The sequence below is a fragment of the Lepidochelys kempii genome, chromosome 3, assembly GCF_965140285.1.
Source record: "Lepidochelys kempii isolate rLepKem1 chromosome 3, rLepKem1.hap1, whole genome shotgun sequence".
In the NCBI taxonomy this organism is placed as follows: Eukaryota; Metazoa; Chordata; order Testudines; family Cheloniidae; genus Lepidochelys; species Lepidochelys kempii.
In genome coordinates, this window is record NC_136382.1 from 63,376,918 (window position 1) to 63,393,878 (window position 16,961).

Sequence of the window (16,961 nt, forward strand, 5' to 3'; positions counted from 1 at the left end):
AGAGGACTTGAAGGAGTATCCTTTATGAGATCATCTTTATATACTGTGAAGGAGAGGTTTTTGTTTGTTTTTTTAAACTCACATTTCCTTCTTATGGAGTTTTATAAGAGTTTAGAATCTTATACTCCGAAATTTATTTGTAATCTGCAGTTATTTACATGATTTAGTTTATTTTATATTAAAAATACCTATTCAAGTTCTAGGCACTTGTACACTTATTAGAAATGCCAAAAAAAGATAAATACCTTTTATTCAAAAGATAACTGTCCTAGGCCACTTCACACTATAGTCCACCTAGCATCAGCTGTCCTAGGCCACTTCACACTATAGTCCACCCAGCATCACAAATAGCACATTTCAAAATTGCAAACTATTTAATACCCCCACAACCAATGACCCCGAATTCCTCAACCCATAGCTCCCTGTAAACCCCAATAGACTAGAGGAGCCTGACTATGTGCCCAAAGCAAGAACAAAACCAGGCTCTGTTGGATCAAATGAGAATTGGAGGTTGGAATCCAGCAAAAGAGATGCTTAATTTTACTTTATTTGAGGAATTTGTTCAGTTGATGAGAATTAAAGAGGAAATTCATAACTTTTGAAAAGACCATGCTGTAAATGCTGTAAAGAGCCTAAAGGAGTTTGAACTTTAATGGGATTTTTGTGGTTATGACGCTCTCTCTCTCTCTCTCTCTCTGAAGCACCTTTGAAAATCTCAGGTCTTTATCTTTAAATTTAAATGCAAAGCAGGACATACTGCTGAATGTGGCAAAAAGTTGATTGTTCTTTCATCTCTTTTTGCTTCTGTATGAAAGATGTATAGTTTTGCAGTCTAAATTAAATTCACTTTATGCTTACAAGACTTGACAGTGAGAGTTATGAAAAAAACTCCATTGCGTCAGGGAAAGGGCATAAATATTGTGCTGATTCCCATATACTTGAATTTTCTAACAGTGCCTAAGGGCTTGTCTTCACTACAGGGGTAAGTCGACCTAAGTTACACTACTCCAGATACGCGAATAACATAGCTGGAGTCGTCGTAGGTTAGGTCGATTTACTGTGGTGTCTTTTCTGCACTGCATCAATGGGAGATGCTCTCTGGTCGACTTTCCTTAGTCCTGATCTACACTGGGGGTGGGGTGGGGGTGGGGTCGAACTAAGATATGCAACTTCAGCTAAGTAAATAGTGTAGCTGAAGTCGGTGTATCTTAGGTTGACTTACCTGGCCGTGAGGACGGCAGTGAGTTGACCGCTGCTGCTCCCCCATTGACTCTTCTTCCACCTCTCACGAGCTGGAGTTCTGGAGTCGACAGGGAGCGCATTCGGGGATCGATTTATCGCGACTAGACAAGACGTGATAAATCGATCCCCGATAGATTGATCACTACCCGCCGATCCGGCAGGTAGTGAAGACCTGCAACACTATAGCCCAGCTCATAACAGAACTGAATTGTACGATGCCTCCTAATTGTACTGAGTTTTGTTGCTATCATTTTCAGAGAATAGGTTAAAACATTATTATTTGCCAACCAATATATATCTTAGCCTGATCCAAAAAACCCTTTGAATTACTCAAAGACTATTCTTCGTGAGAGAAAACTGCTCTCAGCTGAAGGCAATGTAAAGTTGTTGCATACTGTACGAGACTCAAGCAGTACAGATTCACAAACTCTTCCTTAAAATTATCATAATGTTCATGTTTGGTTTTATAATGTGTTTTTTACTTACTTTTCCCCTTCTACATGACCACATATCCCCAATCCCTCAGCTTGTTTCATATTTAATTTTTCTTTTTACTCTAAGTCTTGCTACACCAAACATTTACATTAAATTGCGCGTATATTTAATCAGTTCACTTTGTTTTCAAAACTAGTAAAAATATTAATTGAAAACAAAAAAGCAATAGAAAGAACAAAATGATTCAGATTTAGACAAGTTTAGTAATATATTTACAAGACAACAAGAGAAAATGGGAACAGAAAATGCATATTGAAATAGAAGACATTGCCTTGACAGACATCAACAGAGAAACACTGCTCATGTGTAGCTTCCCTTCTTTGAAAAAGTTCCAACATAAGGTGTTAGCTGAATGTTTCTCAAATCCGTAGCATAACACAAAATAGATTTTTTCAGATTTTCAGGAAAGGAAATTAGGTCACAGAAGTTCATATACATATCCTGGAGGAATGTGCAGGATTTTGCAGAGGTCCCATAAGGCTGCTAAAAATTTCTCTCTGGGTAAAATTCTCAAATCCCAGCTCTGGTTCTCTGTCTACTCTAGATTACTGGGATTTTCAAAAAAGTTAACTGTAAGAAGTATGTTTTGTTAAAAGTTGGTAACAAGTCTTTTAAAGATAATTAGGGTCTGTTGAATCCAAATATGGTTGTTACCAAGCTGTATGTTGTGTATAAAGGCCTTTACAAAGAGAGCAAAGAAACAAAACAGAAATGGCTGAAATGTAAGTCTATTTCTTTTTTGTTTGGGATTAACATCCTTCAGTTCAATCATAATGAGCTGTAGGATGTAAGAAAAGTAATCAAATATGCACAATCTTTTTATAAAGCTACTGAATTTCAGTTTCTTATTTCAAGAGGTACAAGAAATATTTTAATATGTTATACAACCATGAAGAGAATTTTTACATGGCTCTTGAGCATTAGCAAAAGTGTGCAAGCTGATTCAGTTATCAGAAATACACCACGTACTTCAAAAACACCTGTTTTTAAAACAACTGAAAATATTTTCTTGACTAAACATTAAGTAAACATTTTAATGCACACAAGCTAAGCACACATTTTAATGTACTTTTTCAAGAAACGTTGGTATACAGTGGCAGATCAAATCAACATCTTATTGGGTCACTTACGGCATTTACTTATTTTCACAGAATATCAGGGTTGGAAGGGACCTCAGGAGGTCATCTAGCCCAACTCGCTTCTCAAAGCAGGACCAATCCCCAATTTTTGCCTCAGATCCCTAAATGGCCCCCCTCAAGGATTGAACTCCGAACCCTGGGTTTAGTAGGCCAATGCTCAAACCACTGAGCTATCCCTCCCTGATAATACTGTCCGTAAACACGAAGGGTCATGTACATTGACACAACCTTGTTCCAGTTTTCTACATTGGTATGCTTCTGTACAAACAAGTAGTGCAGTCCCGTTCTTGCAATGTTGACTTCTGCACTCTGTGGTGAAGCCACAGAATATTGCCTCCAGGCAGTCTGCTGGTACTGGTGGCAATGACCTGAGCTGTGGCAGCAGACCTCTAGTCTCCTGTTTTCAACCCATTGTATTTAGAGGAGGAAGAATTAGATTTCGGTAGTGGGACTGACTCCAAACTAGTGCCTGGTAATGAGCTCTCTGTATGTGGAAGAAAAAAGCACCATTTTTGGGGGTATAGCTTCTGATAACTGCAAGCATGTGAACAAAATGGCATGTGTTTTATAAGTACTGTGGACCTCTGACAAGTCTTACCTCTGACAAATCAACTCTTTTGCACTTTTGACCTTCTACGAGCGCACATCACCCTGTCCAAGGTGTGTTAGAAGCTGATGGCGTCGCTGAAACATTTTCCATGCAGTCATCTGGACCCTGGACTTCAGGAAAGCAGACTTCGACTCCCTCAGGGAATGGATGGCCAGGATCCCCTGGGGGACTAACTTGAAGGGGAAAGGAGTCCAGGAGAGCTGGCTGTATTTCAAGGAATCCCTGTTGAGGTTACAGGGACAAACCATCCCGATGAGTCGAAAGAATAGTAAATATGGCAGGCGACCAGCTTGGCTTAATGGTGAAATCCTAGCGTATCTTAAACATAAAAAAGAAGCTTACAAGAAGTGGAAGGTTGGACATATGACCAGGGAAGAGTTTAAAAATATTGCTCGGGCATGTAGGAATGATATCAGGAGGGCCAAATCGCACCTGGAGCTGCAGCTAGCAAGAGATGTCAAGAGTAACAAGAAGGGTTTCTTCAGGTATGTTGGCAACAAGAAGAAAGCCAAGGAAAGTGTGGGCCCCTTACTGAATGAGGGAGGCAACCTAGTGACAGAGGATGTGGAAAAAGCTAATGTACTCAATGCTTTTTTTGCCTCTGTTTTCACTAACAAGGTCAGCTCCCAGACTGCTGCGCTGGGCATCACAAAATGGGGAAGAGATGGCCAGCCCTCGGTGGAGATAGAGGTGGTTAGGGACTATTTAGAAAAGCTGGACGTGCACAAGTCCATGGAGCCGGACGAGTTGCATCCGAGAGTGCTGAAGGTATTGGCGGCTGTGATTGCAGAGCCATTGGCCACTATCTTTGAAAACTCGTGGCGAACGGGGGAAGTCCCGGATGACTGGAAAAAGGCTAATGTAGTGCCAATCTTTAAAAAAGGGAAGGAGGAGGATCCTGGGAACTACAGGCCAGTCAGCCTCACCTCAGTCCCTGGAAAAATCATGGAGCAGGTCCTCAAAGAATCAATCCTGAAGCACTTGCATGAGAGGAAAGTGATCAGGAACAGCCAGCATGGATTCACCAAGGGAAGGTCATGCCTGACTAATCTAATTGCTTTTTATGATGAGATTACTGGTTCTGTGGATGAAGGGAAAGCAGTGGATGTATTGTTTCTTGACTTTAGAAAGCTTTTGACACGGTCTCCCACAGTATTCTTGTCAGCAAGTTAAGGAAGTATGGGCTGGATGAATGCACTATAAGGTGGGTAGAAAGCTGGCTAGATTGTCGGGCTCAACGGGTAGTGATCAATGGCTCCATGTCTAGTTGGCAGCCGGTATCAAGTGGAGTGCCCCAAGGATTGGTCCTGGGGCCGGTTTTGTTCAATATCTTCATAAAAGATCTGGAGGATGGTGTGGATTGCACTCTCTGCAAATTTGCGGATGATACTAAACTGGGAGGAGTGGTCGATACGCTGGAGGGGAGGGATAGGATACAGAAGGACCTAGACAAATTGGAGGATTGGGCCAAAAGAAATCTGATGAGGTTCAATAAGGATAAGTGCAGGGTCCTGCACTTAGGACGGAAGAATCCAATGCACCGCTACAGACTAGGGACCGAATGGCTAGGCAGCAGTTCTGCGGAAAAGGACCTAGGGGTGACAGTGGACGAGAAGCTGGATATGAGTCAGCAGTGTGCCCTTGTTGCCAAGAAGGCCAATGGCATTTTGGGATGTATAAGTAGGGGCACAGCGAGCAGATCAAGGGACGTGATCGTTCCCCTCTATTCGACATTGGTGAGGCCTCATCTGGAGTATTGTGTCCAGTTTTGGGCCCCACACTACAAGAAGGATGTGGATAAATTGGAGAGAGTCCAGCGAAGGGCAACAAAAATGATTAGGGGTCTAGAACACATGACTTATGAGGAGAGGCTGAGGGAGCTGGGATTGTTTAGCCTGCAGAAGAGAAGAATGAGGGGGGATTTGATAGCTGCTTTCAACTACCTGAAAGGGGGTTCCAAAGAGGATGGCTCTAGACTGTTCTCAATGGTAGCAGATGACAGAACGAGGAGTAATGGTCTCAAGTTGCAATGGGGGAGGTTTAGATTGGATATTAGGAAAAACTTTTTCACTAAGAGGGTGGTGAAACACTGGAACGCGTTACCTAGGGAGGTGGTAGAATCTCCTTCCTTAGAGGTTCTTAAGGTCAGGCTTGACAAAGCCCTGGCTGGGATGATTTAACTGGGAATTGGTCCTACTTCGAGCAGGGGGTTGGACTAGATGACCTTCAGGGGTCCCTTCCAACCCTGATATTCTATGATCTTATTGTGTCCAGCGATTAAAAAAAAAATAGGAGGTAACATCGTAACTAGTCAGGACATGAAATGGGAGCAGGGTTTCCAGAAAAGTGGGTCCATACTGTAGTTTCTCACAAATGGCATGAACAGGAAAATATTTTGGTTCCTTTGATGTGCCAGCTTTCATCCAAAAACTGCTTACCTGCCATTTTGCTATGGTAAACCAGCAAAATGGTAAGCACATGGGTGTTCCTGGCTGCAATCACCACATTGTTGGCATCAGCATCACTGTGGACATGGTGTAAAATCTTTCTTGTGTCTCATTCTTCCTCATGAACACCCAGTTAATTGGTGTGAACTGTTGCTGTTGAGCCTTATGCTTCAGCCTCATCCTGAAAGCCACCAGCCAGAATGATTTTATCAGGTGATCCTTGTGTCATTAGTTGCTCAGATAAAAATATTTTCTGGAAACACAGTGAAAATCATCTGGTTACTTGGAAGAGGCACATATATGCCTTCCACCACTCTTCACATGGGTCTTGCACCTCTTGAGCATTTTTACTTTGTACCACCCTTAACAGAGTCCTGGTAGTACCTGTCAAACACATCATCTATACTGTGGAAGTCTTCTCCACTCTTAAGTACTGTTTTACAAATGTGTCTGCAAAGTCTCCAATGTTTTGGCTCCAGATAGCTTTTCTATGGCTAACACAACCAGCCCGTTAGCCACTCAAGCACTCTCCTCTGGACTATACCAACCCTGCTTCCTGCAGATTGATAATAGATATACACCAGCCCCCAAGTCCTTCAAAGTGTCCCCCTGTGGAATTCAGACCCTGAGCAAATCCCACATACTTTGTTTCCAATGAAGCAGCGTACCCCAGTTCACCAATTTTACCTAACACCACTGCTCCTGTATCACACACAACACTTGAGTTCAATTACAGTAAAACAAAAGGAATTTTATTTGAGAAAGAACAGAGATTCAAACAGAAACAAGCGTGAATGATAGAAACAAATGGTGACATACAAAACAATATCATAAAACGTGAAATAGGGCCTACACTTATTAACAGTTACCTTTCCTATCTAATACAGTAGATTCTCACCACACAGTTGAGTCTTTTGTAGTGCTTGCAACCCCAAGGAGTTAGGACCCAATTTTTCATGAAATACACCCACGCATCCTCAGTGAACAGTTCCAGAATGTGTTTCTCCACCTTGTGATCTACTGAATTAGTCTTTTACTTTTAGTCATAGAGAGTGAGTCATATTTTCCTTGCAAGTGGTTTTGAGGGAAACCTTTGACAGCTTTCCATTAACTTCTGTTGCTTGGGGAAAAGGGGGACAATTGAGCAATATATTGCATAATCAGATAGCCAGGGCTGACACTGAGACACACTGTTCCCATGTTACTCAATTTCACTCCAAAACCATAAGACCTAATTTTCAATATCATTGCATTATTCCTTAGCTATTACCCATACACACATCACACAGTGATTATGAGTATTGATAAGTTACAAGCATTCATTAGAGGCCTTACCTGACATGGATAAATACCATGAAAGTGGTGTATTTGGTGTAGTGTATTTGTCAGATCTGAAGCAGGAGTTGCTCGTAAAGAACAGTGAACCCCTTGTCAACTACTATCAATGGGACTCAGGGTAACTGTTGGTGGACAGTGGACATTAGCTGTCATTACATTGCCCAGTATTGCTTTTGTGCCTGTTCTTAGACTGCCATTTATTTGTTCCAATACCAAAAAACAGGCATTAACTCAGGTTTCAAATTTTATTGCAAATCCACAGGCTGCGTTTAGTCACTGAAGAATATTTCTGTCGGCCTTCATGGTTAAAACCTTTCCTTTGACTTCTTTTCTCACCCCATATAGCAGGAAAAAAGTTGGAGCATTATTTTTTGTCAGTGGATTCTGAATGTGTACATATCCAGCCATCCCCTCTTATGTCATAAACTTTCTCCACAAAGCTGTCCAAATGCACTGGTCTTAGGATCTTTCCATTCAACAGTGTGCTTTGCATGGCTTCAGTAGCCAGATTTCTTGTTGAAGTATTTTGCAATTAAGTGGTTGGTTCCTCCCCAGAGAAAACTTTGAACCTTTGAAGTATTAGTCAGAGTGCATCCTCATCTTCATTGTCACGTTGCTTCCTTGCCTTTCTTGACTCATTGCAAATAAGCTGGTCATCCAAGCCAACGTGGAACTTGGCTCTGGTGTCTGCTGCAATATGGGCTCTCAGCTTGTAAGACAAGGCCCATCTGCTGGGGGGCTGAACAAATCTTGGTGATGCCTATAATTCCACCTCCTTTCTTTCTTATGCCATTAAGCCACTTATGGGTCTGATCAAGGTCCATTCAGTTGAACTTCTGACATGATTTCTTGACAATGAAGTTCCCTTGCTGGAACTCCTTGAGCACTTCAGGTGGTAGTGGATGCATTTCTACAGTGCAGATGGTACCCCACATTGCACAGTTTGTGTGGTTATCTCTCATGAAGAATGACATCACACATTTGAAGGTGACGAGATGCAGCTCCCAATTTCTTTCTCTCTGGGCATGGTTGAGCATGAGCAGTAGGACCATCATTTCCATGTACCACCACCAAAACCTGAAGTTCCTACTATCTTCACCTCAACTGGTCACCAATGTGGAGGTGGGATTTCAAAATTTTTGTGAATTACAAAGACGAAGTGACATGAACTCATCATAAGAATGTGACTGATCGGCTTTGACAATATCCTCTTTAAGCTCTTGATTATGTGCTACTATAAAGTCCAAGAGTTGTGGAAGAAGTAGGGGGGAGAGATAGCTCAGTGGTTTGACCATTGGCCAGCTAAACCCAGGGTTGTGAGTTCAACCATTTAGGGGGCCATTTTGGGATCTGGGGCAAAAATTGGGATTGGTCCTGGTTTGAGCAGGGGGTTGGACTAGATAAGGTTCCTTCCAACCCTGATATTCTATGAACACAATGCTTGAAACGTTGCTTGTAGTCCTGGATCACCCTGGCATGTGAGCTGACATGGTTCACAGCTTGTTCTGCTGATTTGGTCCAAGAACTCCACTTTCAATACAGTCATCTGCTAGCCCTCAAGCCTGTATGTGCTGGCCTATATGTCTTTGAAAGCTTATTGAGATATGGAGGCCACCTAATCATGGAATAAGCCATTCTCTGTACCCTGGTGTGCCCTTTTTAGTTCCATCAGTTTATAGTACAGCGATTCATCAACGTTTAGAACCACATACTGCTGGCCAAGTACTGACACGTTTGCATCTCTGTACAACAGCACTGAGGATGTCTAGGTCTTGGGCAGGCACACGAATGATTGGCTGGTATCCAGTGCTAGTTGTCATGTGCAACTGGCTGAAACCCACATCTTGGGGTCTTGACGTTTAACAATAAAAGCTAAATCAGAAGCTCTTGCCTGCATCCGCAGCTTTGCAGTTTTCTTCAGATTCAGAGTATCACTCTTTGCAAACATGGTCCATGAATACTGGTTTAGCTTTACCATTTCTTACATTGGCTGACAAGACTGTGTCAATTGCATCAGCAACATTAAGTGTGCTGTTGTTTGATGGTTTTAAATGATTCAACATGAGATATGGGGCAAGTCCTCTTTGCCAAGCAGTAACTTGGGTTGCATGGAACTTGTGTTTGACATCCAGAAAACACATAATTTGTGTCAGTATTGGTGGCTGCATAGAGAAAAAAGCATCCTGAGAACAAGCTGGAAGGAATAACATCATCATTCTCAGCTTCCATACTTTGTAGGGTTTTCTCTGCTAGGATTTTAGAATCCACTTTTAGGATTTCTTCATAACTAATGCAGTGGCTAGTCTTATGGAAAAGTCTGAACAAGTTGTTTTGACCTTGTTGCCTGATGGAGGGTTCACCCAAGACCAATATGCTTTAGTGTCCATTTCCTTCCAATACTCACACCATATACAAAATATTGAGCTACACTAAGCACCTTGAATTTCAATTCTTGTTTCTCAGAGTTCTCTTTATTACCATCGTCTTCGTACAGCACCTGAGGAACATGTGCAGGCTATCTGGAATGCAAGCAAGACATCATCCTCACTGACCCTGAAACCTTTGCGGCCAGGGTGTGACAAAGTATCTCCTAGAATTTCAAATGCAACATGTACCCAGTGACAGAAATATGTCTCCTTGGGGATGGTAAATGGGGACAGCCATTTTATCATCTTGGCAAGAATTATTAGTGATTTGGATATGTATTTATACTTGGCTGGAATTAAGAGTGTTTGTCTCTCAGCAGGAGACCAATCAGACAATGAAAGGAACTGAAATAAATCTCCAATATGAGCTTGGAGTTTTTCCTTAAATGATGATCTATGACTGATGTAGGAGTGTGGAATTTCAGTGCCAGTTTCCTTTACAAGATTGCAGTGATGATGCTGTACCTCAGCTGGCTGCATGCTGAAGCTCACTTTGAAGCCAACGCATTGCTGTATCAGTAATTTTGGTGCCATCACTCTTCTTCATCATAGACCTCATAAACAAGATGTAACAAGTTAGATTCAGCAGCTATGAGGTCATTTACTCCACCTAAATGAACACTCATTTTGTGGTCAAATGCACCTGCACTTATTATCTGTTCACTCATCTTGAATGTAGTAACAGAGATGAGTCTCTGTTTATGACACACATCTTGTCAAAACATCTCCAGTTCATAGGTTTCACAAAACTGGACTGTCTTGTATTACGGACACTGATTGTTTTTAATGAGAAAACTACAGCCTGCCACATACTCTTGTGTTCTGTAGCCTCTGGAATTTGCCCTTGTCAGTGTATTGGGCATAGCAATTTCTGTGCCACACAATTGATACTGCCTGTTCTGAATGAATGATGGACTCAGTTCTGTCAATGGCCTCACCGTATATGATATTGTGTAGTTTCTTTCTAATGGCTGTTGCCTCCCGTATTCTATGCAATCCTTGTTCACTGACTTCATGCCCATCTTCTCTGTGTTATTTGCCAAGAAGCAAGTAGAGACTGTAGGAAACTGGGGTTGATCTGTTGAGACTTACTACCAGTTCCATTACTACCAGTTTATCTTCAGCTGTAACCAATATGAATGTTATAAACCACCTCAGCTAACGACTGTTGCTTTGTTTGTAAAAAAATGTACCATTGCCAGAATGTCTATGTTAATTCTGGTCAAACTACAAAGCATTACATACTATACAAATACTAAGCATGCAAGAAATTGAGAAAATGATTTCACTTTTTATGAGAAAACAGCTTCTGTGTTTGACTAACTTATTTCTAATATTAAAATATATAGATGACTCAAAGCTATCAAAAGTTGAATATTAGGGTGCAATAGGTGTTAAAACCATGATTTGTGTCTTCTCATTTCTCTTCTTAATAGACTGAGAAGTACAGTTTGATTTCAATGATAAGTTCATGCACAAACCATTGGTATATCAAACATTTCTGGTGAATTTTGGTGCCATATATATCTGCATGTTGAACATCAAAATTCAACTTGGTAGCAGCCATTTTAAAAATCAACAGGTTCAAATTTTGTTAGAAAAAGTTGTTAACTTTTAGTCTCTTCTAGAGGATTGATTCCGAGATTTCTATCTAGTCTACTATGCCGTCTGATAGGCTGGAGTTGTAGCTGCTGAATCTCTGCACCACCTAGAGGGTTGAAGTTGCTGGTTAATAGTACAAGTTCCTTAGGGATTGAGCCTGCTGCCATTCAAATCACTGGAAGAACTCCCATTGACTTGAATAGTGCAAGATCAAGCCATTAATTTTCCTACACTCCTGACAACTTTATCCACTGGTTATTCTATTACCAGTGAGAATATATATTCCAATACAGACACTCATCTTCAGAGAGATATTTGGGCTATTAAATTAGCGGTCTTGATTCAAATCTAAAACTAGTTGGTTTTTTTAATCTAGATCTATTAGAACATATGCCACCAATTTAAGGTATGATAAAAAGTTTACAGACGGTAAACTTTCAAGTGAAAGAGCAACCAAAACTGATTTGGATACTCCTAAGATTATTTTTACTAATTTAATTAAAGAAAATTGAGTATCAGGAAATATTTTGTTTTAAAGTAAAGATTTCTATCTGGTCAAAGAAAGGATTCATGAGATTAAGTCCTTAATACATATGCAGGACCTACTGAAACTGTCTGGAAATTAAATTCGAACTCCCTATTAGGTAACAACTTTTGGAATGTCTTGTATTACAGGAGGAGGAAATGCGCCTATGAAACTGTGCAGATTTAATTGTGTTATGTCTTTACAGAATACAAAGTTTTTTAAAAAATAATTGTACCTAAAATGTAACTAGCATATCATTAATTTGTCATAAATTTGGAATACACTCAGAAGAATGATCAGATATTTTGTTATGAAAATCAACTTTTGATATTGGACAAAGTCTATAAAAGATTGGTTTGGTATTACCAACCAATTACTGCTATTTTAGTAAAATAATAGGTATTATTCAATTTGTATTTTTCCCACCATATTCCAACTAGATCAACTGGAAACCTAGGCATTATGGTTTAGGTTTAGAATCTGTGAATTCATTTAAGCTTCTCTTCTGAAAGTTTATCAAGAACTTATCATGAAGTTTGATAAAGTTAAGGTTCCTTTTGGCAATGTTATCTTGCTCGCACTGGGCATACATAATGTCTGTAGCATATGCCATTTTCTTTTTATTCACTGTATTGTGTTCTTTTATGTATTATGACAGGTGACCTCTCTTCCTCAGAGGGGTTTCAGAAGGTCCAAAATGCAATAGAATTATTTTGATTACATTGTGCAAGAGGTGAGCCATTGAGAGGTCAGCAAAAGTAGTAGGACATCTAGTACTTCACAGAATTGAGCTCTGCAGCAGTGCTCTGCACGAGGCAAAGAACATGGCAATGGTGAAGGTGAAGGATTTCTGACAACATGACCTAAAAATCCTGCATATAGAGTCACTACTCCTGCTCATGCTTTGCAATATTGGCCATGCAACTGATATAAAGTGGTGGTGATGATGATGACAATTGCGATTCTTTTCTTCATTTCCATGCTGTTAGGATGTTTAAGCAGACTGTGGACTTTTTGAGTTTTACCCATAGCTAGACAACCGTTCAGGGAAGGGATTTTGTTCTTGTTTAGGATATTCTACTAATTAAACATATTAAACAGCATTATATAAACACTATTTTGGATTAGACTGTTAAAACTAAGTTTTCATGTAAAGTGGCCAAAACCTTCAGAAGCACTTAAGTCTCACTGAGTCTTTTAAGTACGTTTGAAAATATCATCCAGGATGTTCAGTGTGTCACCTTAAAATCATGGAAGAATATTTTTTATACTGGAGGCTAAAACCAAACCCCTCTAAGACTATTATGTCAGAATTTTTCTAAACATCAAAAGGAAAGGTGGAACTCCATGCAGATTTCTGTGGCCAGTAGATATGACATATTCCCACCCTGAAATATCTTGGTGTGACATTAGACTGAAGCTTCACATGCCGACAATATCTGAAAAAATTCACAACAAAATAAAAATGTGTGTAAATCTCATCCAGCAACTAGCAGGAATGACCTGGAGAGCTGCTGCAAAAACTCTACGCTCCTCTTCACCGGTCCTTGTCTACTGTACAGAGAATACTGCTAACCAATCTGGATACACCGCTCCTACACATCACTTGTCCATTCTTAATTTAACACCATTGTTTAGATTATTACGGGCACAGTGAAGTCAATCACACAACCATGGCTTCCTGTAGTAGTGTATATCCACCCCACCCCCCAAAGTCATTGAAACATGCGAATTCTTCCATCTTATTTAAGGAAACAAGAATCTTCCAATACATGAAGACCTAAATAATATACCAAGATTTCAACTCAAATCCAGAAAACTTTTTTGTGGGTTACAGCTCAAAAGCTCAAAGATTTGGGTTTTCCTCCAAAGACTACAGGTAAGCAAGGTGGAAAGATGTCAATATCCCGAATAAATGCCTCAGCAAGGACTCAGCCAAAGAACCCTGTGGCTTTTCACTCCCACAGAAAATATGATCCACTCTGAATCACATCCACACATCAGACGGCAGATGCACCTACTTTCTCCATAAATGGGCACTGAGAAACAAGCCTATCTGTGACTGTGGAAATAGACTTCAAACTATGGAACTCCTTGTCAATCAATGTCCCAATCATATCCCAGTGGTATCTCTGAAATCCACTCTGGCACCTGAAACAATCAGTTGGATTGCTGGCCTAGACTTGCACATCTAACACTGCTATTTTTAAGCCATACAAAAGGAGAAGTATGTGAGCAAATCCACAGTGGTATGAGAATTTTAATATTTGCATTTCCTGACTTTATTTAGAATGTATCTCTTGAAAACTGCATATTAATATAAGTTTATGCAATGTATGTTATCATATGGTATTAGTCTGTCTTTTGGAAGTGAGCGAAAGATGACATGAAGCTAACCATGGAAGGAAGCAGAGGATTGCAGAAGAGCATGGGGTGAAGAGAGGGAAGATGATCAATACCTTTTGCTTCTAAACATGTGGTTTTCAGACTTGTTGAGTTAAAGCTTAAAATACACTCTTGTCTGTGCAGAATAACAGTACATAAAAAGGGTACTCACCCTGACTTCATAAATATTATCTGAATAATCCACTGTCTGGCAGATATAGCTGTACCCTTGAGCTCTGGATGCCAAAAATAGCTGAAAATATTAAAATTATATATGAGGGGAATGAGTCCATAAAAAGATAATTTTATTATTTATGAATGATTTTAGTGTTCTTATACACTTACTCCAAAAGCAGTATTTTAAATAATTTTTATTTACAATACAAAGATGCTATTTAAAAAGTGGTCAATATTTAGTTTTAACAATGTACTTTTTCATATCTTGTGGTGTCAAAACAAGTGGTCCCCTAAATTAAACATAAAATACTCAGAAAAAAAAATAAACTGAATAATCTGCAAGATATTTAGAGAACAGAATAAATGATAACTTCCACTGTGACCTAAAGCCATTCATACATGGAACCTGCCATCAGAGGGAGCACGTTTCTGAGACACAGAATCCCTTAATGAAACCAACAAGAAGTGTAATTCTATGATCAGATATAGGGAGAGAAAATGATCTCTTAGATAGCTGGGACCTAGATCATTCAGAGCTATAATATTGTAACCAACACTTGGAAATGTACACAGAGGCAAATACAAAACCAGTAAAAAGCAGTGGTATAATGTGTTCATATACACACCACTTTGAGGCTAACTGCTGCATTCTGTACCAGCAGAAGCTTCCAAGTGCTCTGGAAGGGTCATCCCAAATAAAGCACTTTGCAGTAATTTAGCCTGCAGGAGATAAAGTTTTCAATCACTGTTATACGTTCTCATCTGAAGGGAGGGGCCACAGCCTTTTGGTCAACTTTAAAAAGGTATGTCATGCTGCCTCCCTCCCCCGCCATGTCTCCAAATTCAAAGACAGCAATGAATCAGGTCCAACTTCTAGGCTGTCAGCCAGAATGGCATAGAATGGTTATATAGATGACCTCCAGAAGAGAATGCAGCCTCTATTCCAGCCTCTACTGAGCAGTCACTTCTATGTTATTCAGATCAATCTTCAATGAATTTACTGCTCTGTGTCCCCATCTCTGTCAGATACTGGAAGAGGAGGAAAAGAACAGAGTAGCTAACAAAGAGATGGTGTAAAGTTGCATGTCATTCAGATACTGATAAATCTGCAGCTCAGGGCATCAAGCTTCACTAGTTGCTGTATATACATGCTGAAAGGGAGAGATGACAAAAACGACCTTCAAAAAAGAGTTAATAGGGAGAGAGAACAATTAAATCAGCATAGCCCACTGAGTCCTCTTACAATTCATTGTAAGACCAGCCCACTTACTGGCCTGATCCCACCTAATGAGTTCACGTGGATCAGGGGAAAGTGGGTAAAATTCTACAGTTTGTGTTATACAGGTCAGACAAGATGATCTAAATGGTCCTTTCTGGCCTTAAAAAAAATCTGTAAGTGTCATAGTCAAAAGGTTTCCAAGGTTGTTGATGGATTTAGCCATCAGGAAGGATACCTGGACAGCATTCTGAAGTTTAAAGATGATACCTAATGTCTATTGAGTTTACTGGGTAATCTGATTTGTACCAGTTACTAGTGATAGCTTTAACATTAGATAAACACACCAGAGACATTTCAATGATAGCAGTAGGTAGTAGAACTGTTTTTTTGAAGCTGAACTTGGTGCAGTGGGGAATTCCAATACCACTGTGGTAACTTTAAAGATTCTACTACAGGAGCAGAATAACACACTGAGAGTATCCTGAAATTGGTCTTGCTGTCCATTAAAAGAATGGAGAAGAGTCTTGAGGATTTTGATTTGCAGCTTTTACACCAGTGTTCTTCAATGCAAAGTTCACAAGATAAGCAGTGCTTGTGACCATGAATAAACTGACATTAAGTTTTTAATTAGCACTAACATTTCGAAACTTAGTGCTGAAGGTGGCCATCTACCTGAAAAAGTGATGTAATGTGACAGCAACTACAGAATATATTATTTTTAGATCAACAATCTCTCTTTCCCCCTCTCCAGCATACACTACCTGTATTACAAGTCTTCAGAAAGGACCCTGGAGTTGCCTTACCTTTCCCACCTTTAGCTGAAGAAATCAAATGTAGTGCTGACACTGCACTGTTTATTCTTTGCAATTAGATGAGACACACAGTGAGTCAAATTCTGCTTTAACATATACTCTTTGCAATCCTATTGTCTTCACTAGGTGGTGTAAACTGGAGAGGAATGTGGTCCAGTATGCTCTGAATAATCTAATAGCGAGAGGACTTTCACGGAGGTTAAAATTCGTTCTACTGAATAGGTCTTCACACAAGTAGCTTCCACATAGACAAACAATGCTGTAAAAGAAGCCCTGGGCCCATATGAAAAAATAATTGTCGGGAACAATACCACTTCTATGGTGAACACATAAAAATAGAGTTTTTAAGAGTCCAGTTTCCAAAAGCGGTTAGTTTCAACTGCACAGTTCACTTGCTTAATTCCAGGCTCCTGGCAACAGATCTTGTGCTAGCAAAATCTAAATTCTTCCATCAAGGAGTTAATCTGAAGAAAGATTTTCAGCAAGTGAATGAAGATAGTCACAAATTTTAAATCAGCAAAATGTTTGCTGAACTGATGTGAA

General features: G+C 40.0%; 1 protein-coding gene across 2 annotated transcripts in view; it reads right to left on the reverse strand.

The window, feature by feature from the left end:
• ELOVL4 (ELOVL fatty acid elongase 4) overlaps positions 1-16,961 on the reverse strand; it is a 65,076-nt gene that overhangs the window by 17,428 nt on the left and 30,687 nt on the right. For both annotated transcript variants that reach the window (XM_073336520.2, XM_073336521.2), the window contains one exon: positions 14,383-14,463. In XM_073336520.2, the coding sequence (XP_073192621.1) occupies positions 14,383-14,463 (81 nt within the window). The remainder of the gene's footprint in view (positions 1-14,382; positions 14,464-16,961) is intronic.